The sequence below is a fragment of the Platichthys flesus genome, chromosome 23, assembly GCF_949316205.1.
Source record: "Platichthys flesus chromosome 23, fPlaFle2.1, whole genome shotgun sequence".
In the NCBI taxonomy this organism is placed as follows: domain Eukaryota; kingdom Metazoa; phylum Chordata; class Actinopteri; order Pleuronectiformes; family Pleuronectidae; genus Platichthys; species Platichthys flesus.
The window spans coordinates 7,499,733-7,526,605 of NC_084967.1; the positions used below are offsets into that span (position 1 = coordinate 7,499,733).

The 26,873-nt window shown below is 44.7% G+C and overlaps 2 protein-coding genes and 1 non-coding gene across 4 annotated transcripts; 1 reads left to right on the top strand and 2 right to left on the bottom strand.

Moving 5' to 3' along the window:
- Positions 1-3,108: 3,108 nt before the first annotated feature.
- On the bottom strand, positions 3,109-18,839 carry brd1a (bromodomain containing 1a). Of its 2 annotated transcripts, none has more exons than XM_062383001.1 (13): positions 18,198-18,839; positions 15,339-16,749; positions 14,853-15,009; positions 14,389-14,520; positions 14,162-14,290; positions 12,701-13,013; positions 12,293-12,616; positions 10,468-11,067; positions 9,795-9,936; positions 9,003-9,136; positions 7,799-7,908; positions 6,453-6,607; positions 3,109-5,440 (listed from the first exon to the last, which is right to left on the bottom strand). In XM_062383001.1, the coding sequence occupies exons 2-13, from the start codon at positions 16,730-16,732 to the stop codon at positions 5,257-5,259; spliced, it is 3,774 nt and encodes a 1,257-aa protein (XP_062238985.1). In that variant the 5' UTR covers positions 16,733-16,749; positions 18,198-18,839; the 3' UTR covers positions 3,109-5,256. The 2 variants fall into 2 exon arrangements, with proteins under 2 accessions (XP_062238985.1, XP_062238984.1); XM_062383000.1 differs by having other exon boundaries at positions 14,841-15,009.
- On the bottom strand, positions 13,635-13,707 carry trnak-cuu (transfer RNA lysine (anticodon CUU)). Its single transcript has one exon. It is a non-coding gene; the product is annotated as a tRNA-Lys (tRNA).
- A 948-nt stretch (positions 18,840-19,787) lies between the features above and the next one.
- zbed4 (zinc finger, BED-type containing 4) lies at positions 19,788-26,827 on the top strand. Its single transcript, XM_062382448.1, has 2 exons — positions 19,788-19,930; positions 22,005-26,827. Exon 2 carries the CDS (start codon positions 22,198-22,200, stop codon positions 25,987-25,989), a length of 3,792 nt encoding a protein of 1,263 aa, XP_062238432.1. The 5' UTR covers positions 19,788-19,930; positions 22,005-22,197; the 3' UTR covers positions 25,990-26,827.
- Positions 26,828-26,873: the final 46 nt, after the last annotated feature.

Sequence of the window (26,873 nt, forward strand, 5' to 3'; positions counted from 1 at the left end):
ACAAACACACACACACACACAGACACATTCACCTGTTCACTGAGTGTTCACTGGGGCCTCCACAACTCCAGAGCCGTGCACCAGGATGTTAGCCCCCCCCCCCCCCCCCCCAGGGCTGCCGCACCCCTCTAATGAGCCCGTCTCAACTCAGTCAAAGTCATCTGATGACACTGATGTGGGGAGATTGATATTCACGCTTGACTCGCCGTCCTCTCCACTTGACTGCGGTGTTTACCTCCCCGCACAATTAGTATCTGCTGAAGACAGACAGACAATAGAGGGGAGACGGGGACGGCGTCTCTCGCTGCCGCGTGTTTGCGGGAGACTACATTAGCCGCAATTGTTTATGAAGATGGGAGATGTCTTTCAGCCCGGCTTGAAGGTGGCTTCCTATATCACAGGGCCCATTACAAGCTCATTTAGTCCCCATAAAACCTGCTTTACCTCTCCGACTGTAAGTGGCTGGAAGTGACAGAGGCCCGATTGGCTCGGGTACGATGCATATTTCAACAGTTTTCAGTCACATTTGCATCGGAGACGTTCCCCCGCTCGGTCTCTTAACCCCGCATTTGAGTGAGCCCACAGAGTTTTCGCCACAAGTGTGAGAGAGCGGCTTCAACTTTCACCTTGTTTGAATCCCTTCTCTCCAGGTTCCTCACTTGGTACCCCCTTTATATGTTTTATGCTTTTATACCGCTATCTACAATGGATATCTCAGTGGCTATCTACGATGGTTATCTCAGTGGTTATCTATGAGTATTAGGGCCACTTAAAGGCAATGAAGATGTTAATTAACAAGAACAAAGTGTTAATATTGTAAGAATTTTGATGTATACATTTACAAGGATACAATCTTAATATTGCAATATTATGAAAGAAAGTTGTACATTTAACCCGTAATATCATCTCTAAATTATGATTTTCTTGCTCGTTAAAGTATGAATTTCTTCTTGTAATATTTACCTTTCTCCTCCTCATGTTACTTCAACTTTATACTTGTAATAAACTCATAACTTTTGAAATGATAAGTATATACTTGTAACATGAATGGGAGTTGAATTCAGTGTGAGGGACACAGAAGAAGAACATGGCGGCGGGACAGACGGAGACAATGGGTGAGTGATTGACACGAGGACACTTTGAGCTGAGCTGCAGGCGAGAGGAGCCAAGAGGCGGCCATGTTTGATTTAGCATTAATTGACATTGGGTGCATCCACAGCGATGGAAGCTGAATACTGATGTTTACCTGAGAGCACCGGAGCGCGTGGCGTCAGGTGGGCTCAGTCTCTGCATCACTTCCTGAATACACGGAGAAAGGTTCTATGTGGAACCACAGCGCCCCCCTGTGGACGGACCACAAATAGCCGACTCCATGTGACAAGCTGATACCAAACTTGTAGCTTAATTTTACTACCACTAGCACTTCTATTATTGCTAATAATAATAATTATAATGAATAGCAAAAAGCACAGACTTATAATAAATGATAAAAAATGAAAATAAATAAACAGTTCCAGAAAAAATCAATTCTAGAAATATGTGTTTCGGTATAACTATCAGTGCCTGTATAGATACAAATAATTAAAAAAATAAGCCAACAATTCAGATTGGAAGGTTTCTATTATAAGTGGGTTATGAGGTACCTCTACCTATATGAAAGGAAAAAAAATTAAATAAAGTAAAAGCATTAAATACATAAAAGCACTGAGAGGTTCACAAAACAATAGGACATGGACGTTTTGTTATAAGAAACAAGTAAGATAAAAGATATACAGTGATAAAAAAAACTAAAGCTGTGGTAAAAACAAGAAGGGGGAAAAAAAGGATACAACCTATAAACAGGATCATCGACATTTAAATAATCTAGTCAAACACAAGGCTGTTTGTTCTCAGAGAGGAAGAAGGTGTGTTTCCAGCTGTTCACATTGTTTCAGCAGTTTGTTTCAGTCCCTGGAGCTGTTCATACAGTTCAGAATCCAACGATCTGCAGTGTAGCTGTTAGGTGTTTAAAAAATCGATCCTATTGGATTCAGGGACCAGGGTAGGGAGAAGGACTTCAGCTTTGCTTCAACCTGGATTTTTTAAGCTTTACATTCCACTACATTTCATTGGATAATATTGTACTTACTCAGTTGTATTTGTTTACCTGGTTACATTTCAGTATTTTAAAACAGAGGTGTCACACGTGTTCAGCTTTCTTAGATTCACTCAACATTTCCCCTTTGAAAACCTAATTCAGTTCCATTAATTACTCTAATATTTTATCTTTTTATTTGTATTCTTTAACTCCTATTCAATGCTTCTTTTTTTGTATCGCCTTGTCGCTTTTCATGATGCCTTGTTGTGGAAATGTGCTATACAAATATTGTTGTATTGTGTTGGTTAAAGCCTTTTCAGCGAAGGAAAAGATTACAGTTACCATGTCAGTGCTGGATTATCTCCTGAAAAGCAGTAAAAGCGAAAGTGGGAACTGAGGGAGGGAAACTAATGATGTAATTTCAAAATCTCTTGAAGCTATAGGCTTCAATAATGTATCATCCTCCCTATGGGTTCACTAGTAATCACGGGAATCCAACTGGCAGACTTGATTTGTCATTTCAGAGAATTACAAACAGGGGAGTGATTTAAAACAATAACTTCTTATTGTGTTTTTATTATTATAGCTGTAGTTGTGCCCCCTAGTGGTCTGCGCACATGCAAAGTGAGCTGCAGCCTGTAAAGATCATGTTTTGTATGTGTTCCGTCACAGTTCATCAACTAACCCCCCACATTATGTAGCTGGCAGTCTATAGCACACCATTTGCAATGTAAGTGGACAATCATCAGCGGAGTAGATGAGCATGGTCCTGTGCCATATGGCAAGTGGTGGGTTGAATTAGTGTCCTTCCTCCGCCAAGCATGAAGGACAAACAGTCCCAAGTCTCTCTCTCGTTCACCAGATAAGACTCAAGAACAATTGATCTAATAATAAATTCAAATTTGGCTTTTTTTGAAATTAGTTTTCTTTAGTTATTTGATTGTGTCGTGAGTTTGCGGATGCCTGAAACATTTATTTGAACAACAGAGATGAACATGAATAATTCACGATGCAAGAAAAGGAGAAGAGGGTACATGTTCTTATTTGTAAGTTTATTTTTTGCTTTGCTACAAAAAAAACAGTCCCAGCGATATTTCAGTATGACCTGAAAAAAACAACTAGTTTAAGTACAAAATGAAATATACCAAAACTACCCAAATGCTACCCAGAAAAAGAAATAGGCAATAGTATAAAATGAAAAAAGTCTTTCAGTCTGCAACTACAAAAAAAAAGGTTAGAAAAAACAGGGGGTTACTTAAAAAGAAGGCAAGTAGCCGCCATAAAATGTGCCACTTTACCACAATCAAGTCTTCAATTCTCTCCTCGGAATATAAAGTAATGCAAGTACTTTACAATAAGTTAACGCAGGCAGCATCTCCCCTACGTATACAGCAAAAACCAAGTGACAGTCAAATGTATCAGCACGTAAAAAATACACTTTTTTTTTGGCAACAACTTCACACGTCACACAGGAAAAAGAATTGGCAAAACAAAAACAACTGGGTAGCAACATTTTTGGTTTCTTGAGAACATTATACGTTCTGTGTCCACATCAGACTGCCTGTATGAGCTTCACATACTGTTTTTTTACCATGTATTCAAAAATGATATAAATATATATATATATGAACAAAAATGTACTAAAACTATTTTTTTATACAAAAAGAGGATTAATGCCAAATGGAAGCTTATGCTTATAAACTTCAATAAGTTAAAAAAATGAAGGGAATTCTTTCATACGTTTCAGGAGCATGACATTTTAGCCCTAATCTCCCTAATACCAAGGCTTCTTATTCGTCTGGATCGCACAGCGTTGGCAAAAACAGCCCTCGTCACCGAGAATGAATCAAGTATAAATACTAAGAAAAACTCCTGTACAGTACCCATTTCTGTCAAAACTACAAAATAAGTTAGTATCAGGCAACTGTACATGTTATTTACAGTTTAAATACAAAAGGAAGAGATTCTGTAAATGGAGATGACGTCAGTACGTAAATGTTAAACATAAACATGAGCTTTGGATACAGATGATTTAACACCACTGCAGGGCCTTCGTGAAGGCAGGAAATGTACATGATTTGATTTGAATCCACTTTAGCTGCTTTATCAGCTACTAGATGCTTCGTTTTTTTGTATGAAACTCGTAACGAAAACCATGAAATAACGGACCGAGGCTACAACCACTCTGCCACGCTTTCCTTTGAAAGCAGCGTTTCCGAACTCAAACGATCTCTGTCCACGCGCGTTTTGGCTCCGTATCAGTTTGAATTCCCGTCTGTGAAGTGTTCACAGATCAAACAACAGCTCGTCTCCTCCACATGTAAGCAGGTGTATACCTTCAATGTAAAACAGCTGTTGGCAAAGACGACAGGGTCAGCAATGCTTGTCAGTGATTAATCCATCTGGCGTTCCGGACTGGTAGCCGACGCTGAGGCGGATTGTTTTATACGGGGGGGGGGGGTCACGTGAGCCCGACGAATCAGCAAAGGCTAAATCCTGATCGAAAAGACCCAATCAGTGAGCGGCTGAGTGTTTACACCATCGTTTCCAAACATCTGTGTTTCCACCTGTCAGGAAACAAAAAATGGGTTTCAACAGCGACCCCAGGCGTATCCGTGGCAGAGAAGGCGTTTTCAAACAACAGCGTGGGAGTGTGGATGTAGCCCAAGTTGAAAAATGAATCAGCAGGAGCCAAAAATACCACAGCCGGTGGTTAACGGTTTGTCTCACCAGCAAGTCATGATACCCTGGACACATCAGAAATGTACGGAATCAATCACTACGGTGTTTTTATGCCCCGAAGTGATAAATGAAAATGACAGTGACATGATTGGTGGAGTGATGGTGGGAGTGACAAAATAAAAAAAGGGGGGGGGGGGAGCAGTCTCTGAGCGCAGCTACAAGCCTGGAGGTGGAGAGGACAGATAGACACATTCATTTCAGCAGCAGCCGTATCCCATCGGCACATGGTAGGGGGAGTGTGTACGAGAAGGAATGGAGGAGCAGCCCCCGACTGTTAAAGCAGGTGCCCAGTAAACATTTGAGTCTCCTGCAGAGACAGAGAGAGAGAGAGACAGAGAGAGAGAGGAGAGGAGAGGAGGGTATTTGGTAGAGGAGAGGTACAAGTTTGCATGTGTGTGTGTGTGTGTGTGAGGGTGAGGCAGGCCAAGCTAGCGTCATCAGTCCACGTCGCTGAGGTCGCTGACTGGCTCGTCCTGCACGATGCTCAGGTGGTTCATGGCGCGGCTGTAGGCGATCTGGACCGCCTTGCGGATGCTGGACGTGCGTCCCTCCATCATTTTGATCTTGTCGATGGTCTTGTCCATCCCCAGAGGAACCATCTTGGATCTGGGAAGCCACTGCCTGAGGGGGGGGGGGACAAGCATCCACTTTTAATCACCTGGGCAGCAGCTAAAGTCAAATGTGTTCCTCATCAATTGAGAAGAATCACTATTTTATTTGTGGATTAAAATAACTAAACAAAGTCCATGTCAAGTTTTAAAATCACTCCTATTTCACAAGAGGGCTTATTTATAAGGAATCTGGCATTTTGTTTTTATTTTTCACCAATGTGGTTCATACATAAGTTTTACTGCTTTTATCTTGACTGTATCTTCTACTTTTCACATTTTGTCATTTGGATTTTATTTTAAGTAAAATGCCTACAAAATGAAGTTCATGTCTATGCATAATCGACATATATGTTGTCACACAGGGGAACTACCTTTTAAGCCTCAGCTTTACCTGAAACCAACACAATTACTGAATTACTGCTTCTTAAATTATGCAGCAAGTATTTGAAATTAGTTTTTTTGTCATTGCTGTATTCTCACATGGGCTCCCTCAGACCTCTCACGAGGGGCCTGAGAGGTAAAGTTACCAGAACAACGGACTCAGACATTTGAGTTCTCACACACAGACTCCAGCGCTGGTCTGAAAGCAGCGTACATGAACACAAATCATTATAAGGATGCACCAACATCTGGTTATTTCAGGGATGCTGTGTAGATGTGGATGAGACTACCTGGTACCCGACTATAATAGTCTATTACCGTAATCATTGAATATGAGAGTAGCATGCGGTTTAATGGCAGAGATTAACTGAGGGCAGGAAATAGAAAGAAAGGATATAGAGAGTAATTACAGTGGTTTCAAGAATACCAGGAGTACAAGAATGGGAATGTGATTCAGCTGCTGAGCTTGAACTACCTGTAGAGATTTCTCTCTGCGTTGTTCAAGATCACTTTCACAGTAGCATGAGGTCACTGTGACTTTGACCTTTCACCTCCGAGCACATGATGGGGTGACAGGCGGGTTGGTGGGTCTACCCTGGTTAAAAACCTCTTCTGAGAGAGAGGGAGAGAGCGACACTCACCAGCTGCGCTTGTTGTCGAAGAAGAGGACGAGGTAGAGTTTCTCTTCGGCTTTGTACTGCATCTGCTCGCCGACGCGGAGCACGTCCATGGGGGGCATGGGGATGGACACCCCGTTGTGCTGGCAGCCCACTCGCGGCATGTGGGGGTCGATGATCTACACACAGCAGGGGGAGTCGTGGGGGGGGTAAGACACACTCCCTCGTGAATGCAAACACAAAGAATCACTCTAGTATACAATAAAGACGACTTAATACACACACACACACACACACACACGCGCATGCAACCAGCTTGTGGCAGTAACATTCTTTACTCAATTTTCCTTTCATAAAAGGTCAAATTAAACTGGTTAACAATGAAACGCTGCCACCTAGAGGAAAGACAGAACATTTTCAGTGGCGTTAAAGAAAAGCTGTTTCTTCATCCTGTGAGTCTAACTATGTTTACATGGACACCCCCATTCTGATATAAACAGCATTTCCTGATTAACTCGATGAATAAGGTCATACTCAGGGTAAATAATATCAAATCAAGACATATGTGGTAATTGGACATTAGTGAAATTACGTAAACATGTATACGTATTAATTGCAGTATAACCTATTGGGGTTTTCAGGGCAACGACATCAACAGTTTACCAACTGCTTGAAGACGCATGAACTGGTTTTGAGCAAAATTGAACAATAAAAAGGAGTTAACGATTTTTGCAAAATTAGAAAATAAGGAAATGGCAAAATGGTGTACAAAAAAATATAAATGATCGTATATAAAAATTTAAGGTTTGAGTTTTAAAACTGGAGGAATAAGTTGATAAATAAAGTTGGACGTAATGATGGAAATCATATTTAGAATATGTTCGGTATCATTTTAACCAGACATGGCTGTCACCTTTTATTTGAAATTTTAACACTTATTCCAACATTGGGGGGAAATTTCGTATTTAATGATCTGTTTGAATTGAAAATATAAGGTCTTGAAGCCGTCTGATCCAGCAAAGGGTGCTCATCATCAGCTTGACCCTTTGACCTTTCAGTGAAGTAAGCCAGAGATGTTCTGTTGTGGAAGTGTTTTGTTTTCTCCACCGTAGACGACAAGGTAACAATTGAAGATGATGCTGTTTGTCGTCTTTGTCCCATTCAACAAATCTGTGGGTTCCCGAAAACAGGGATATGAATAGAATAGAAACTCATGTAACCATCATAATGGAAACTATGTCTGATTCTGAATAAGGTCAACAGTCTGAATATTAGTGTCCATGTAAACGTAGCCAGAGTCAGGTTTCAACCTCCCACATAGAGAAGCGATGACGACAGAACATCGGAGTGAAAGGACCACGAGCACTCACCAAGGCGGGGTAGGAAGGGTATCCACTACACTTGGCCCAAACTAGCTTTAAGGGTTCCAATGTAACGGTTGCAGCACTAGCGGGCATCCAGATATTGCTGTTGCCAACCTCTATGGAAGCGGGAACAACACCAGACAAAGTTAAGTGTGGGTTCAAACACGCACAGAGAGACACATTTCCTACAGCCATGCTTTTAAAGTGCAGGAGCACACGGTACGGCCGGCGGTGACCGACAGATATTGATATTTATCAGCCATTAGTGTCGTTTAATCAGCCAAATGTGGACTTTAGATGAGGGGAGCCTCTCCAGATGCTGACTGGTTACGTGCCGAGGTGCAGAGACTCGCCGGTCACTGCCAAAAAAGTCCAGCCAAAAGAGAATTTGGCTGGTGGTTGCTTTGAATTTCCAGCCCTGCTTTGTGTTCTTGTCTGAACACCAGGTGTCCGCAAGTTCATTCGAATAAGTGTTTTCAAGAGGAAAATCATATTGAAGCCAGAGGAAATAAAAAGCCAATTCTCCGGTTGTTTGCTTGGTATTTGAGGCATTTTAACATTTACAGAACCTGCTGACATCTGGAGATACACACCGCCCCTTACTGTGCTGCCTCTTTACTGTCAACTTGACATCTCATATAAAGGTTAGGGTTTGGAGAGAAACAACGGCACAATTGCAAATGATAAAAAGAGTGTCTCTGTCTTGTCTTTTCCCATTCACTCTAATGCCTTGTTTGCCTATTCATTATTTAAATTTGTATTTGTCTTCTTATTAACATCATTGTCATCACAGAGTAGGTTGAAATGAAAAGTTTCAGACACTTGCAGAATAATTTTCGATTGATCCAATAACTGACTAATCATTATTATCCTTATCACATTGTGTGTATTTTGGCTGAAATGCAATAAGAAACTGCAGGAAATAAATATCTTAATAACAACATTCGATGGCTCTTTGTAAAACATGTTTATTGAATGTTAAAAACCGTCTATAGCGCTTTACTATTGACTATCGACCCCTGGTATCTTTCAATTGTCGGTGTGGAGCAATAAAGAACAGAATTCCATCATCAATTAAATGGAAATATTTCACAAGAAAACACTTTATTGAGCTTTATAATAATATTTATTTCTTTTAATAAAATAGATCTGTATCTAAAAATGTTAACCCTCCCTCCCTATACATGTAGTTTGTTTTCACACAACTTACCAGCAGCGATGCGTGCTGCCTTTGCAAAGTTCCCGGTTTCGATGCAGGCGATTAATTCGCTCTTATCGTCCACAGTGTTTCTCCGGACCAAGGCAGGTTTTCCCTTCCCACATTTTGGAAGACTGAGAATGGTGCTGGGAACAAGACAAACACACAGAACAGAGGTCAGGTACAGAAAGGAAACTTCAGGTGCCATGACTGAGTGTGCAAAGTGTTGGACGAACAGCTTTAAAGCAGCTGACTGGATCTGGCCTCTTGTGAATCTGTATTTCTGTGTGTTGTGTTGTGTAGGTTACTTGAATTCTCTGCCACAACCTCACAGACCTACACCAGGGGAGATTTGTTTTTACAGTGTCTTTATGTCTCGCTAACTACTTATAGACATGGAGACCTGCAGCCATCAACTTTCCCTCATTTATTTAAAGTTTTAAAACTCGTTTAAAGTTCACGCAGTGGAGTTCAGCATTAAACAACTGTGTATACACTTCCATTGGAATCCAGATGATTGTACTTCCGCCTTGCCTGGTTTACACTTGCACAGCATCCTAGGATATTCACCTCTTCTAAATTCCGCCCTGCAGTGAGGCTGGGCACATTTGGAGTCTGTCGAGCTCAGCAGGAGGCGCGGAGCTGCAAAGCCCAGGTCTGATCCAAGTGAATGTTTGAATCTGTACGTGTGAACAACCTGCATCGACCGGGCCAGTGGTAAACTATTCACAGCTTCTTCCTTTGTGTTTTGCTGCCAATTCCTCAGTGATGACAGGAGTTGTTTCTCTTTATCTGATGGATTACCTGGTGCTTCCTGGCAAGCTGCTACACGAGGAGAGGGAGGACTCGGAGGCACAGCGTCTTCGTGGCTCCACAGGTCTGCTGGTTCGACTGGGTTCCTCCAGCTCCTTCTCCTCCTCCACCTCCAGGAAACCACTCGACAGACCTGAGGGCGCACAGGGGAGAACACTAGGAGTCTTGGTCGTCACTGTGCGGCTGCAGACACAACTGAATTACAATACGAGTCCTTAAGATTTATGAAACCGTGTCGAAATATAAGAGAGAAATACAGAAATGTACGAGTATAGAAATTAATGATATAAAAGGGAATACATACACATACAACAATAACAATAAATAATCACTAGCAGCATATTATGTAAATTCCTTTCAAATTATAGAAATATAACAATGAGCCTGAGCCACATGTTGATATATATGTGTGTGTGTGTGTGTGTGCAACAGGATGATCAGTCAAACTCAGAACAGATGAGGAAGTATCCACAGGTGGTTATTTACTGAAGTTTGGAATTTGTTTGTGGCGCTGTGGCACATTTGTACATCCGGTTTGAGCAGTTGGCCGTAAAGCAAAACTGATTTAAGCAGGTGTAAGTAGGGACAATTCTTTAAACGCTTGAGAACCTGAAAGGTCAGACCGAAACTTTTTGCAGGATATTTTTCTCTGTTCACTTCTTACCAGTGTCGAGCCGTTTCATGGGAGACTCCCCGTCCTCTTCATGCTCCCCCTCTTCTCCCCCCTCCTCCTCCTCCTCCTCGCTGTCTCCGCTGCCGCTTCTCTTCCTCTTCTTGCCGTGCAGCAGCGTCTCCAGCCTGGGTATGACCACAGACAGGAAGGATTGGGAACCCAGCTGCGCGCCATCTTCGTCTTCCTCCTCCTCCCTCTGGACATCTTTCCTGCTGACGCGGTCACCCCCCTCGTCTCTGCTCCGCTGGGGCTTGTGGGAGCTGGCGGCCTTCGACTTGCGGAAGAGCACGGCTGTCCGGCGGCTCACTGTCCGTGTGGGCTGGGCGAGAGTCGACGTGGCCACCACGCTCACGTCTCCGTCCAGCAAAGAGTTTTGGAGGCCATCGTGCGAGTGGCCGTTGAGGCGTGGTGTGGAGGAGAGTAGGTCCGGGATCTGTGCGTCAAACTTGACTCGCTTGGAGAGAGTCTTGTCATCGCAATCTGGGCCGTCGTCGATTGGTCTGAGGGTGGGGGGCTCGGGGTCTGTGTCTGAGTGGATATGGGGGGGTATGGAGTCTGAAGGCTCCAGTTTGGGAGGAAGACACTTGTCACCTGTGAGGGAGGAGAAGAGACATCAATAAAATGTGGTTTCATAAGGGGACTCTGGGGCCTCAGCAGCAGGTTCAACTCTTCTTAGGTTTAGATTAGTGCTGCAAAGTTGTTTTATGATCTACAGACAGATGTTTCTTGGTAAAGCATTGACCGTACAGACAAACTACAGAAGTATTTTTGGAAGAATAGTAGAAAGCTGTTCATAAAAAGTACAAAATATAACAAGTTCAACAAAAGCCTGTGACAAAAACCAAAGAATGACCCACAGTGCTGTGCTGTAACATCCACCTAGTCCTTGTGTTTGCAGAAACGCTGACACGGCATCACATCATTTGGCTTTCGGGTTTGTCATGTAAGTCAAACTAGGGCCTGTTTAGCATAACACTGAGGCACTTTAATGAATAAAAAATGAGAACAAAATGACTTTCTTCTTTCTTTCCCCTCCACTAGCTACTTCTAATGCCGTCTTCAGCCGACTTAATGCAACTCAGCGAGCGCTGCAGGTTGAGGCTCGAGGAAGCGTCTGCATTGACGCAGCGGGTGAAGCTGAACAATCACTTTCTTATGACCTTGTTTACAAATGTGAGCAGGATGGTTTGATGGTTTACATATAGCTGGCATTTTGCTTCAATTAATTTAATTTAATCTTAGGAGTGTGCAAATGTCACTGAAAAACTTCAGCTGGACTATCACAGATCATATTTGCACTAATAACCCTATTTCTATTAAATGGGGTTAATTAGGTTAAAACATGTTTATAATGGATTTTACGCACTTGTTTCTGGTTTTAGGGAATAAATGAATAAATAACAAGAACAGCACTGTTTACTTTAGCAGATTTACCCAACGAGCAGATGCTCACCTCTGTACAACAGGGCAGGGATTTATAATAATTACACTATGTAGTAGCCTGATAATCTGATTTAATCCCCATTTCATTCTCTTCAAATCCCTAAACAAGTCGGAGATATGGGCAGCAAATCAGAGGCAGGAACCAGTCAAAAGTTAGAGCGCTGAAAGCAACAATGACAACAACACTCATGTTTCATCCACATTTAGGAATGATTATGTTATTCGACCGTTTTGCTCTTACGAGGTCATGTCTGGGGTAGGGGGCTAATCTCTGACATGCGTTTCAGGATATTGAGGGCATCTGGTTCTCTTTAAAAGAGAAGGAAGCTGGATGACCAGCACAGAGTCAACCACAAAATGAATTCAAACCTACTGTCATCATCTGGAAAATGTCCGTTGGACTTCGGTCTCTCTTCTTGAGGCCTCCCCGTCTCTGGGTGGGAGGGAGCCGATGAAGAGGATGTGGCTGTGGAGGGAGTGGTTGAGGAAGAGCAGTGGTGGCGGTGGGAGGGTACGACTCTTTTTAGGCTCATTTCGTTGCGCACGTCGTTGATGGTCTTCTTGAGGAGCTTGACTCGCTTGCTGCGGGAGGGGCTGGACTTCATGCCACAGGTCAGGTCAAACTTCTCCAGTAGCTGCTGCAGCTGCTTGTCCAGAGGCAGGTGCTCCCGATTGGCTGGTACAAGTAGGCGGTCCACTAAGGAAAGCATTAAACACATCTAATGAATATTCCTTGCCCTGGAAGTATCACAGAGATATGCATCTTTATTGCTGCCCTTACCGTCCTCCCAGGAAAAGGATGTTGATGTTTTAATTTCCGGAGCCTCTGCTAGATGCATGCCGCTCTCCGCGTCAAAGCCGATTTTCTCCACATCACGACGCGCCTTTCTGAGCAGGGCCCCACCCAGATCTCGGAGACGAACAGCGGCCCGATGGAAATAGGTGTCCTTTGAGTTATACTTCATGCAGTTTTCCACTATGAGATTGAAGTCGCTTTCAAACTGCTGAAAGTTGCTGTAGGCCTGGGCGTCTATGCGTTGCCGCATGGTGGAGAAGTCCATTGGGTGCTTGATGTGGTCGAGGTAGTCGGGCACCTAAGTGGACGGAATACAAATATGATGGAAGAAGAAATAATAATCCTATCACTGCTCTGTGTCTCCTACACCAGATGGGTCAAAAGCAGAGGTTAAATTTCCCTACCTGCATGAGTGTGCCTTTGCATGTCTGTGCATGTGTTTGGGACTAATAAATGCATCTTAATCTCTAAAATTAATCTTAATCAATGATTGAAATAATCAAATCAAATAATTACAAATCCTACCTTATGATATATATATTATAATGTATTTTTAATTAAAATATTTAAACAAACAATGCACATTTTAATGAATTTGCTGAAAGAAGAGTTTTTATAGCCCAGGCTGAGAACCACCTGCAATACCTCCAGTGCCCACCAATGGGCCACTTCTCTAAATTTGGGAAACATTGTAGTAAAGCATATAAATTCCTTCATGTCTGTGCATGAATCCTTTATAGCTTGTACAATTGCATCTTAAGAGATTCAATAAGAACAATACAATTCCATATTTTAGCAAAATATTAAAAGTTTTGAACTTCATTAGGATCATTAACCACAGACATTTCTACAGATGCAAAACTAACAAATCAAATTATGATTTTAAGAGTAACGTGATCCAATTCAGAGAAAAGAACAGCGCCCAACGTGGGGCTCGAACCCACGACCCTGAGATTAAGAGTCTCATGCTCTACCGACTGAGCTAGCCGGGCTTGTCTCGCCACACATCCGACGGGTTTTACAACCGGCATCCTCTGCCGTAAGACCTCGGTCTCATGTTACACATTCCATTGCGACACTGAGCGGAGCGGGGGTGGATATCCTGGCTCACAAAGATCAGATCTTGTGGCGTGGAGCCGGCAGTGATAACCTCTGTGATGTGTTTGGGTGCAGCTCTGTGATGCGGGTGTAACTTTTAATAGCTACAGAGAAGGACAAAGTTCCTTTTGGAATTATAAAACCTTTAAAGTCAGCTATGTCCGTCCAGAAGCTCAATGGTTTGATATTTACAAGGAGGACACTGTGAATTCTGCACCTCAATACCGATGTACAACTTGCTTCAGTAACAAACAAAAAAACACATATTCTGAAATATGAAACTTGGTAAGCAGCAATATGGAAGTATCTGTGGAATGCAAAGGAAAAATAATTCTGTGGTTAATTCACCTCAGTAAGATCAACTGGCTGGATGAAGATCTTGGCCTGGTCTTTAGCTTGAAGCTGGTCCAACAGAGCTCTGAGCAAAATACTGAAGGGAGTGAGCTGCATCTCCAGGAGAGTCTCCTGCAGCTTCATCTACAACACAGCACAAAAGGAAAACTCTTTTATTAGGCGGATTTTCTCCGACAAGTAGTAACATAGTCCGTCGACTCTATCCATGCATCCACTTCTACCTCTTCCCTCTTGAGCTTCTCCCGCTTGCGGATTAACTCCAGCAGCAGCCGGGCCCTCTCCAGGTCGTGTCTGAGTCGGTGCCATTCCTTTAACTGGTCTTTTAATGTTCTGCTCTCCTCCTCATTCTGCTTCTGGAGAAGACATTAAAATAAAAATGAAACGCACATTCAGGAATGGAACGGAACACGAAACTACTTGCATAATATATACATGTTTCAGGGCAAACACATTTTTTCCTCAGAGAAAGCTCGTATAATACTTTATGGCCAACTGAGGCAGACACAGGCATTTATACATACTTTATCAAATATCTTGACAGAACTTCTGCATAGGCTTGACCAAATGTGTGAAGATAGTGGACGATCAATAAACATGCTTCAAGTTCTACAAACTACTGGTACTTTGGTAAAGAGGCAAAATGAAGACTGAAAGTCTTCCGGGGTTGACTGACAGATGAACAAACCGGTTGTGCATTCTTCTGGGACTGCAGGCTTGTCTGGAGGCGTCTCAGGAGAGGAAGCCCGTTCCTAGATTGCCTCTTCAGTGTCCAGTAATTTAGGACCAGCTCCACAAAAGCTTTCTTCTTCTGGACTGACACCTGGTTGAGAATTGTTTGTAACCTGGAGGAGTAAAGAAGACGGGTATTAGAGGGACAGAACCAGGGAGACAGAGCCACACATCTAATCTCAAACACTCAATGTTATTTGCTGCTGCCAGAGTTTTATCAGTGAAGTCGACCGCAGAATCTGTGGCTGGTTACATTTGATTGTATTTTTCAGAGAAACATCACACGTCACAGCTCCAAACAGTTTAGACAGCAGTTGACACAGAGCAAATGCATGTGAAGAGATCACTGGGGAAAGCAAATATTAGCCAGTGACATATGGGACACCAAACCAAATACAACACACAACACATCCATTATTAACAAGTTAAATCTTGTGTGTACCTGTGAGCAGGAAATGTAGGCACAGTAGCAGGCGTTGCAGCTTCACTTTCAACTTCAGGCTCAGGCTTTTTACTCTTACTCTTTTTCTTTCCTTTTGAATGCCCTTTACCAGCGGCTCTCCCTTTGTCCATTTTCCTACATAGTCCATTTTTGGGTTTGGCATCATCATAGATTGTAAGCGGCCTCCTCACACACCCACTTGGTGTGTGAGCTCCGCAGTAGGCGGTTTTCTTCACAGAGAACGTAGGCTGCCCTGTGTCTGTCACCTCTTTGATGGGTTCCATCTTCATGAAGAGGCCTGCCTTTTGGGCACAACTGACATGGAAGGCAGTGTAACAGTTGGCTTTGTGGCACTGGATGCACGCCCCGACACCTCTCTCCTTGCAGAGGTAGCAGGTGAGCTTCCAGCGGGCCGGAGGAATGTGGCTGACACCGTCGATGGGCTCGATGAAGGTGGTGTTGGAGAAGCCGACCTCCGGGACCCAGAGGGCACACACCACGTGGCCCCAGCGGTCGTCGTCCGTCTTTTTCACCGCTCCACCCTGGTTGGGGCAAAGGATGCAGTCTGCCGCCCGAGTCGGAGACTGGAGGCAGTGTCTGCACAGCCACTGGCCCTCGGGAATGTAGGGCACACCGTAACATTCCTGGTGCACAGCAACGTTGCACATATCACAAAATAAAATAGCATTGCTGTTGTGACACTCGCCGTCCATGCAGATGCAGCAGACAGCGTCCTCGTCGATGGCGGCTTGCTTTTCACAGCCTTGATCCAGGCTCTCCAGGTGCAGCTCTTTCTCAAAGCGGTCAACAAGGAACTCAAAGACATTGTGGGAGACCTGGCTGGCTCCTTCGCTTCGCCGTTTTTCATTCACCAACTCTAGCCAAGCGTAATCTTCCTCATCCATGTCATACTCTGTTTCCTCATCTAACTCTTCCTCGGTTTTCTCTATGTATTTGTAAAACGTGGCTGGACGCTTAGGAACTGCTGGAAGGTTATATTCCACTGCACGGAACTTTGGCTCGGGAAGCTTTGGGCCGACATTGGCGCTGGCCTGTTGCCCAGCCCCTTCTCCTTGACTAGTTATGCCCAGTGCAGCGTTTCTCTTCTCCTGGTTGTTTTTTAATCGAACTGACCTCAGGAGGACTTGCTGTGGTTTCTCAGCATTCTCTTTATTACTGGTGCACTCCATCATTTCCTGCGCCATGGGGTCCTCATCCGAGATCACGTCCAGCCTGTCATAGACGCTGAGGCGATGGAGGCGGCCATCAATGTCAAACTCCACTATGCGTTGCGCCTGGGCGTAAGTCAGGATCTGCTTGTTGGGGGAAGGCATGATGGGAGATGATGGCCTCTGCGGCACCGCGACCCGGTGCTGCCGAGCTTTCTTCTTCATCCTGATGCTCCGTGTTGCTGTGGAGACAGAGTGGGGAGCGGCACAGTTAGAAATCTGCATACATGTATTTTGTCCGGGGTCAAGTATTGACACGCACTGAGCTCCAGACATTTACCTGAGGTTATCCAGAGGGGCTGTGTGTGAGAACACAAATGTCTGAGTCAGCACTATTCCTGCCAGCCCCCTTATGAAATATCTAAGTAAGACCATGTGTGAATGCAGCAGGAAAATCTCCTTAGAACTGGGCGTGCTGATGTAATTTCAAACACTGAATTCACACTGCAAGCATTAGTGCTCAAATCAGTTCACATGGTCTTGTAAATTGTGGCCTGTATCAGTGAACGTAGAAGACACTGACAAAGATGCCTCCACTTGAAAAGACCAGGACATTCAAGGGCTTTTGGTGATGAGGGCTGACGCCAGCTGTAAACAACAACATTAGGCTTACTACAGTGCCATTTAAAAATCATGTCCTGCCTCCTGCATCCTCTACCAAGAAACCACTCCTCGGTTTTACTATTATTGTGAATGCATCTGACATGGACATGCTCCTGCCACGTTCTTAATAAGTGAGAAAGTCCAGAGAGCGTCTGGACCCTGTTTTCTGAGGTTAATGTTTGAAAAGGTCTCCGGATAAAACAAGAGTAGCTGCACTTTGAGGGTGAAGAAACTCAAAAGACACAGAGATACAGTCTTGTGTGGTGGCAATTTGCTAAAGACATAGACTTCCACTTGGCACAGCGCAAAATATAATATGAGGTGATAAATGTGTGCACAACATGGCTCAGAATCATGAATAAAGACTGTAAATACAATGCATAACCTTCAGTAAGATAACAAATACTCTAAAACATATTGTAGCTTGCTTAATGTACCTTTGCTATGATAACACATCAGCTTTACACAAGACAGAAACTGATTCTACTATAGAACCGAACTATAAAAAAAAAACTGTCAACAAGTGATCTGAGTGCATGATAGTTTAAAACTCAGCTGACAAAGAGAGGAAAGGGAAGGGGCAACTTCCATTGATGCCTCTAGCCCTGGTGAATAACTCTGTGATGAGCTGTGGTGTTGTTAGCCAGCTCCTGGACTCACACTGGTGTCTGGGGCATTTAACCGCGGTGGGAGGCGGCCACCCCGTGCTATCTGGATCACACCGTGCAGGAGTTCGCACTTGCCCGTTTGGTGCAGAGGTGCAATCGCCCCCTGTTCTGTTCCTACGACCCGCCTAGCAGTCCAAAGTGGCCCAATTGCTAACAAAAACATTAGCTAGCCTGCTGACTAGCGAGTGGCGCTAGCTTCCCCCTTCGCAGACGGAGCAAATGGCGTCAAAGAAAAATAAGAGTTCTCCCTGTGCGACCGCTAGTAAAGTCGAACCAAGTGTGTGGAGTTAAACATGTCACTCGTGGAAGCATTTGTTCGAGCAGTGAAGTAAAAGGGGCAAATGAACCAAAGCACGTACCTCGGGTGCACGAACAGTTTTGCTAGCCGAGGAGGAGGGGAGCTAGCCAGCAGCCGTACAAAGCAGAGGGGAGCGGGCCTGCTAAGTGGCTCTGTACCCGCACACAGTGTTCTCATCCAACGGGTGGAGCTGGGGGACTTCACCGCTGCTAGCGAAAAGAGAACCGGGCCTTTGTGGTGCCTGTGGGTTCCCGCTGAGAGGCACTGCACGGCGGGCTGCTTCGCGGACCATTCAGGGGCTAGAGCCACTCGCTAGCCGCGGTCGACCGGATAGCAGCAGCAGCAGCAGCGGCTCTACGGACGGTTCATCCCCCAACACAACAATGCGTTTCCAGCAGACAACTCCCACCCGCACGCTCCGCTCTCTACGTGTGACGCTGGAGGTCATGTTTAGTGTCGAGTCGTAGCTCCCACACAATGGCCCATCTGTCACACGATCGATGCATTGACTATATGTCGATCCCCACTCACACAGACACACACGGGGCTCCGATCACTGCGGGGACTGTGTGTCTCTGTGTGGTAGCTCTCTGTGCGCCGAGCTGCTTTATAAAACACAACCATCGGATCTGGGTTTTAACGGGGATGTGTGTGTTTCTGTGCTATAAGTTGTGTTTGACGTGCACGCAGCAGGAAGACGAGTGGCCAGCCCCACCCAGGGTTCAGCCTCGCCGTGTCCTTCAGGTCACCAGACACCGTCGGTTGTCAGCAGCATCATGTTCGTGATACAATCATAGTGCATTGTTTGTTGAGATTTATAAACACAGAAAATACCGTTTCCCCGGGATGACCTTGAACGCAACATTCATTTATTCGCTCTTAATATTGTTCAGTATTTTATTGTTTTGTTCTGTTTTATTTGTATTCTATTCTTCTTCTTTTTTTAAATCCGTATTCGTTCTGTCCCTGGGCTACTTGTTAATTTTATTTTATTTATTTATTATTTATTCAATTTGGTTAAAATTGCAAAGTAAAGCTACCAGTATAATTGTGAAGAAATAAACTATAACAAACAGATGCAGAATAAATACGCCCGTCTCCATTATTATATTTTCATTTATTTTTTAAATCAATGTATTTCGCCTAAAATGCAAACTAAAACCTCGACTGCAACAAATCAAAACTTAAATAAACAAGCTAGTTAATAGTTCACAGATACAGAATAATATCCCAACCCCAAATATGATCATTTAATTTACATGTTTTAAATAAGCAAAATAAGAGATAATATAATACTTTGTGGAAACAGGGTAATACTCTAGCCTCATTGGTTTTATTTACTTCACTTTTAAATAAATGCAATTCGGTTGGAAAATATCGAAAATATAAGTTAAATACAAAATAAAGCCCCATCCATAATTATTTTTATTTATTGTGATCTGTTGTTGTTAATATGAAAACACGTGGCTTGTTACATATTTATACGTATTTGGGTCTGTCCTGTTAATAATAGAAAGTTAAAGGTCCTAAGTAGATAGTGGTGTAATGTGACAGTTTAAATTAAAGTTAATAGTTTGTGTGAATGTGGGTCTGACACTGGAGCTCCCGGTGACATCACTAAAACATGTTCCTTCCGTCCGACGCTGTGTGGAGCTGCTCCGGCCGAACGTGAACCGCTGCTCGCAGACCAGGAGACAAAAGCAACAAAGTGAACCCCGCTCCGGATCAATCAAATGTGTCAGATTTAACCGTTTCGGGGCCACAAACCCGGCCATCCCACCGCCACACACCACGGTAAGTCCACCGGGCTCTCGTTGGCGTCCCGGGCGGGCCTGGTTCGGCCGGGCCGTCGTGCTGAGCGCTGGTCTGATTCTGATCCCGTGTGGGTCGTGTCGCCTCGGCTGGTTCTGCCTCGCCAGGTTAGCTCGTCTGTCCTGTGTGTGGCCTAGCTGGCAGCTAACCAGCTAGCTGTCGTGGTGCGGTCCGAAACGGGCTAAACGCGATTACTCGGGTCAGCCGGACGTTAGCGGGACAGTTGAAGAAGTTACATTAGCTGTAATATCCCTGCTGTGGATCCATGTGACACCACTACTGTTCCTGCGCGTTGTTTTTAATGTGTTTAGTAGCCTCGCGGCTAGCCCATTTAGCATCAGGGTAGCCACCGTGGTGTTTACTCGCGAGGAAGCGGATCAGGATGCTGTGTTTCATTCTAACGTGATTGTGATATTGTGAGGAGGCTCTCTGGAGTTTAAACGGCTCGTGTGGTTCAGTGAGAGTGGGAAGAAATCCGGCGTGAAGCCACACATTCACAACCTTTGGCGTTAGCATGAACATGTAAGCTAGCCAGCGGTGGCTATTTTCTGCTGTCCTCTCGCATCTTCCTGCCTTTAGCACTTCAGCCAAACCCGGAAAACTGGCTGTCACCGTCCGACCGCGCAGGAAACGGCTGCTTGTTTTTCGTGGATCCGAACTCGAGTTGAAGATCGAGAACACCATCGGTCTTGTTACCAAATAACCGAGCTCACATTTAGCCCGATAGACGATTATTTGTTATGGATTACTCCAAGTTGGCGTGGTTTGGGACACTTGTTTACTCGGGCTAATGATCTCAGAGCTGAGGTGGCTTGTAGGCACACAACCTATATGTTGTGCAATACCAGCATATACTGTTATGGTCTTGAAAACAAGTGTTGGGACGATCTTAATATATCTCTGCTGGATATTGATGACTTTGAACATATTTTTATTTTGAACAATTGTTATAACCACACTTGACCTGATCCCTCAGCCTGTGAATGACCGGCCATCGAGGCACAAGATACACATATTATCTAACCAAGGACCGGTTTATTATGTGTACCTAGTGAACACTAATGCAGTCTAAACAGCCTGCAATAAATCCTTCTGTCATTTAGACGATCATGATATCTTTTTTTATTTGAGCTGGTGTTATTTCTACTCATTGGTCATTGTGTAGGCTTTAGATTTTGGTGCTGTTGAATTGCCCTCTGTTTTATTTTTATATTTCAAATTTGTCTCGTTTCTAGTTTTGATGTAAGTGAGGTTAGTATAAGTGTTTAAATCACTTCTCTGAAACCAATGCTAGCAGTAGCAGTGTGCAACAACGTGAGTCACTGAAAACTGAAAAACATATTTCTCAATTTTATTCTAACCCCAACCTCCGTGTATTTCAATGGTTTATAACAGCAGCTGCTTAACGTGTTTTATCAAAATTACCTATTTTCAAAAATCTACATTTAGTATATTAAAGATTTATCATGTATGTATCCAAAATAATCAAATGTGTTAGGTGGAAGGTGGCTGGTGTTATAGAGCATGTATAGACAAGCATTGTCCCAAAATTTGCAATGGCATGTGGGAAAATTCAAAGTAAACAGTCATTTCGTCGAAACATAATTCTTCCAGTGAATGGATTTGCATACAGCTTTAGAGGGCGGCGCGTTTGGGACGAGCACGGGCCTATTGTGATTCAAATTGCTCCCAGAGTGACTGGACTGACTCTGTCAAGGCACCTGGTAATGAGTCTCACTGAGGCCAAAAGTAACACTCGGTCCGGGCGGTGCTCATCCGCTTGCAAATTCAGGCATTTCCATGTCTATCACCGAATGGCAAATCAAAGTGGCCGGTATCGCATTTAAAGTTTCATGACATCATTTTACAGTGGGAATTGTAATGTTACACACCAACCAAACCCAGTGTTATATTAAAGTCTGTTTAGTTTGAGATAATAAGAATAAAAGTTAAGCGGCCTGCTCGGATCTGTTGTTCTCAAACTACCTGTATTACCTGTTTTTGGAGTCTTGCTCCTTTTTAAAACAATCACATTTTTCTCTCTCCCTCTCTCTAGGTCGTGTGCGGTGAGGTGGAACAGCTTCAGTCATAAATGGAGAGCGACAAGCAGGCACCCTGTGTCCTGGAGAGCCCTACGCATATTAGAACGCCTGCTTGAGCGCTGCTGTATCGATGACTGCACCTGAAGGAGGTGATTACGTTTGACAACGCAGACCTGACCATTCTACAGAAACCATTGGGCTGCAGCCATGGACGGGGAGGAAGAGGTGTCACACATGAGCGAGGACATGGATATGGATATGGTCAGTGAACCCAATGGAACCATAGAAACTAGACGAAGAGAGGCCAAAGGGACCTGCCTGAAAATTGAGGGCCAGGACGGCTACGTGTTCAAATCCTACACCCTTAAACCTTGTGACACGGCTGATGCAACGTCCCCTGCTTGCTCCTCCATAACACTGGATAAAGACGCTCCCCCTTCTCCCAGTCTATCTTCTCAGGGTGACAAACAGGTGGAGTCCGACGATGCAAAAGAGACTGATCCAGGCTCCCCCACTTTTTCAAACAAAGGCCTAAACACTGAAACCGAGGACAACGCAGAGGACGAGCAGTTTGACAACCTTGATGAAGCAAGCGAACATATCAAGGAGGACATGGGGGATGCAACTGAAATGGAGGAGGAGACCCAGGATGACGAGAGGCTAGCGTTTGGTAGCTCAATTGGCCCTTTTGTATCGAGAGACGGTGACGACTACAGTACGTTACTAAGCGGCTACTCAAGCCTCTATGATGTTGCCATGGACGCTGTCACTCAGAGCCTTCTGTCGTCCATGAGGAGTCATTCCAACCCGCGGAAGAAATCTCCTGCCTGGAATCATTTCTGCATATCGCCACGAGACGGTACCAAAGCAATCTGTTTATACTGCATGAAAGAGTTCAGTCGGGGAAAGAACGAGAAAGACCTCAGCACAAGTTGCTTGATGAGGCACGTGCGAAGGGCTCACCCCACTGTGCTATTACAAGAAGGAGCAGACGCCTCCTCGAACAGTCTGACCGGCTCCCTCGCCTCCTCCTTCACACCTGCCTCCCCAAACTCACCAAAAAACGGAGACTTGGCTAACAGCGTCACTACTTCTGCCTCAAAGAACACTTCACCGTCCACCTCCTCAGCTGAGAACTCAGACCTGTCATCCAAAGAAGTGTTACCCAAAGTAGAACCAAAACTCGAGCCGTACGTCGACACAGACACCGTCGGCAGCACGCTCTCTTCCTCACATTCCACTGACAACAACCTCGAGGACATGTCGGACGGAGGAGCCGAGCGTCTTCCCGGCACCCCAAAAAGCTCCAGCTCTCGTCGGAGATCGGCTGTATGGAAACATTTCTACCTGTCGCCTGTGGACAATTCAAAAGCAGTGTGTATCCATTGCATGAATGAATTCAGTAGGGGGAAAAACGGGAAAGATCTAGGGACGAGCTGTCTCATTCGTCACATGTGGAGGGCCCACAAAGAGGTTGTGATCGAGGAGAACGGCCAGGGAAATCACATTCCCCCACCCTACACAAACCCGCCCTCACTTTTGTCTCGCACACAACTGCAGGATTCACTCGAGGTGAAAAAAGAATCCCCCCTTCTTCCCTCGTCACCGGAAACCATATCAAATGAGCTGCCCCAAAGCATGGAGGAAAGTGTGCATATAAAAGAGGAATCCGATGAGGCGATGCAACTCTCAGGGCAGGAGTCCTCTCTCAATCTCTCCTTCAAAATTCAAGAAGAAGATAGCCCCCTGACCTCCTCCCCGTGTCCCCCCTCGGAGGGCGCCGGCCTCGATCAGGATCACTCAGTTTTCCAGCAAAACAAGAAGATAATGAAACGGGTGAAATCCGAGGTGTGGCACCATTTCATAGTGTCTCCGGTAGACCAGTTAAAAGCACTGTGCCGTTACTGTCCATGCGTCATCAGCCGCGGGAAACGGGGCGACTTTGGTACAAGCTGTCTGATGAGGCATCTCATGAGACGCCACCCAGACGTCCTCAAAAACCAAAAAAGCACAGATGAGCTGGACTCTTCCTCCCCTCATCCCTTCACAAGTCTCAGTGGAGCGGACGGCGTTTCAACCAAAGGAACTGACAGCCCGTCCAGTGAGAAGAAGCCACACACCCTGCCTGCTTTCAGCAAAAAGACGTCAAAACTGTGGAACCATTTCTCCATTTCACCCACTGACCCCACCAAGGTGGTTTGTTTGCACTGTAGCCGCACAATTAGCAGAGGCAAAAAGACTACGAACCTCGGCACAAGCTGCCTCTTTAGACACATGCAGAGGTTTCATGGACACGTTCTTGAAAGTAACAATGCTATCTCAGGTGATGTGCCGTCTGCTGCAGTTCATGTTAAACAAGAGCTCGTGGACCCGTCAGTTTACGAAACGGAACAGAACCTTGAAAGGTTTGATGAACACCACCCGGTTGCCAAAAAAATCACCAAACTTATCGCAGAAATGCTCGCACTGGATCTTCAGCCATCAGCTCTGGTGGAGAATGCTGGACTGAACCGACTGCTCGAGAACCTCCAGCCTCAGTATTCTCTACCAACTTCTTCTTACTTTACCAGCACTGCCATACCAGACATGTACGAAAGAGTGAAGGATGTGGTGCTGACCCACCTGAAAGAGGCTGAGGGGGGGGTCGTCCACTTCACAACTAGTATTTGGGTCAGTAGCCAGACGAGGGAATACCTGACCCTTACCGCCCACTGGGCGACGTACGAGTCAAGTGTCAGACCCCAAGGTCAGGACTTCCACTGCTCCGCTCTTCTTAATGTCTCCCAAATAGACTGTGATAACGATATGCAAGACATCCCAAAGCAGCTAGAGTATCTGTGGGATTCTTGGATCACCTCATCAGGGCTGAAAAAGGGGTTCACCGTCACAGACAACAGCACCATCAGAAACACTCTGGAGGACCATGGCCATGTCGCCATGCAGTGTTTCGGACACACCATAGACCTCATTGTTAGCGAAGCCATAAAGAGCCAGAGAATGGTTCAGAACCTGCTGAGTATTGCACGGAAGATCTGTGAACGTGTGCACCGCTCGGCCAAGGCCAAGGAGAAGCTGGCTGAGCTGCAGAGGGTCCACCAGCTGCCGGAGAACCAGCTGATCCAGGATGTGCCGTCGAAGTGGCGGACGTCCTTTTTCATGCTGGAGCGGCTGGTGGAGCAGAAGACAGCGATCGACGAGATGTCGGTCGAGTGCAATTTCAGGGAAATCATCAGCTGCGATCAGTGGGAGGTGATGCTGTCGGTCTGCAATGCACTGAAGCCGTTTGAAGTGGCCTGCAGGGAGATGAGCAGCCACACCGCCACCCTGGGACAAGTCATACCACTCACCCACATCCTCAACAGAAAGATAGACCTGCTGTTCGACGAGACTGTGGGCATCGACAACATGCTCAAGTCTCTAAAGGAAGCCATGGTGAGCAAAATGTCAACAACCCTGCAGGACCCACGCTACATCTGGGCGACCATGCTGGACCCGCGATACAAGACCTCACTGTTCTCAGAGGAAGAGGCGGAGCGATTCAAGCAGGATCTGATCAGCGAGCTGGACTCCTCGTCTACCTCAGTTGCAGCGAAACCTTCGCTGCCCAACGGCTGCAACGAGGAACCCGTTTCTTCCGACGCCCCCCACCCGAACAGGGACAACCTCTGGTCCCTGATGGCCGACATTCGGCAAAAGATAAAACACGAGGAGAAGCCAAAGTCTTCAGAGCTGGCGGTGCTGGAGTACCTCGAGGAAGACATACTCGATCAAAGCTGTGACCCCCTCGATTATTGGAACATGAAAAAGTTCCTGTGGTCCGATCTCGCCAAAGTAGCCGCCCGTTACGTTGGCTGCCCCCCCAGCATCATCCCAGCAGAGACACTGTTCAGCACAGCGAGCGTCAACTATGCTCTAAACCAGCCCAGACATTTACTGGAGAACATGGAGGGCCTGCTGTTCCTCAAGGTCAACCTCCCTCTGATCTACTTTCAGTACTGATTACTATTGAGCATTAACTTGAAAACCCTTTATCAAGGACCAAGTTGCTTAGCTGTGAAATGGGTGGGGTGTTTTTTTTTTTTTTTTTACTGTCGGGCAAAATGTAAAATATCAATTTATACACTGATCGAGTCTCAATGCAAAGGCCAGATGAGGTTTTATTGTATTTTGTGTACTACTGTTGAAACACTTTGGAGCTGTTGTGATGAATAGTCTCAGTCAGAAGTGTATCAGGGAGGGAGGGTTTTTCTAGCTGTAGGGGTTGATGATGATGATGTGTTTGCTTGTAAATCGACGTTTCTGTTCTGTGTCTACTCTCTCCTTGTGCCTTATCCAAAACTACTTCAGGTCAAAGATGCTGTAAATACTTTTTGTTAAATTGCGCGGATCACGTCAGGTTGCTTTTTAATTTTTATGGATAAACGATAGATGCAGAGTTGTTTTCCAAGTGGAAACATGGTCCAAAAATAAATGCTGTGACTGAAAGATGTTTTAAGTTAATGTTATTTAATTTTCATTGTGAATTCGTGGCTCATGGTACTGTCATTTAGAAATAGAACATTTTTTTACTTGTGAAATGTTTTTAATAAGATCATGTATAATATTGCTGTATTTTCAGAATAAGGAGTTTGTTTGGAATATACAATTTGTCTCTTAAGCACAATTTAAGTTTATGTCCAGGGGATTAAATTATGGGTTTATTATTGAGTAAAACAATGTACTGTACATTTTATATGAAATGACTTCTGAACCTAATTTGATAAATGTTTGAGCATTGAGACTGGAACCATGCAAATTTTGTGGTCATTTGTAAATAAAGGTTTTCCTTATGAAAAATTGCAGTGTATTTTTTTTTTTAATATGGTTTAGGATATTTGTACAAA

Excerpts from the sequence above, each read along its gene's own strand:
- brd1a (XM_062383000.1), bottom strand. The coding sequence starts at position 16,732 with ATGAAGAAGAAAGCTCGGCAGCACCGGGTCGCGGTGCCGCAGAGGCCA. Across the intron at positions 15,010-15,338 it reads CCTACATTTCCTGCTCACAG|GTTACAAACAATTCTCAACC; the intron begins GTACACACAAGA and ends TTACTCCTCCAG. Across the intron at positions 14,291-14,388 it reads AGAAGCTCAAGAGGGAAGAG|ATGAAGCTGCAGGAGACTCT; the intron begins GTAGAAGTGGAT and ends GCTGTGTTGTAG.
- zbed4 (XM_062382448.1), top strand. The coding sequence starts at position 22,198 with ATGGACGGGGAGGAAGAGGTGTCACACATGAGCGAGGACATGGATATG.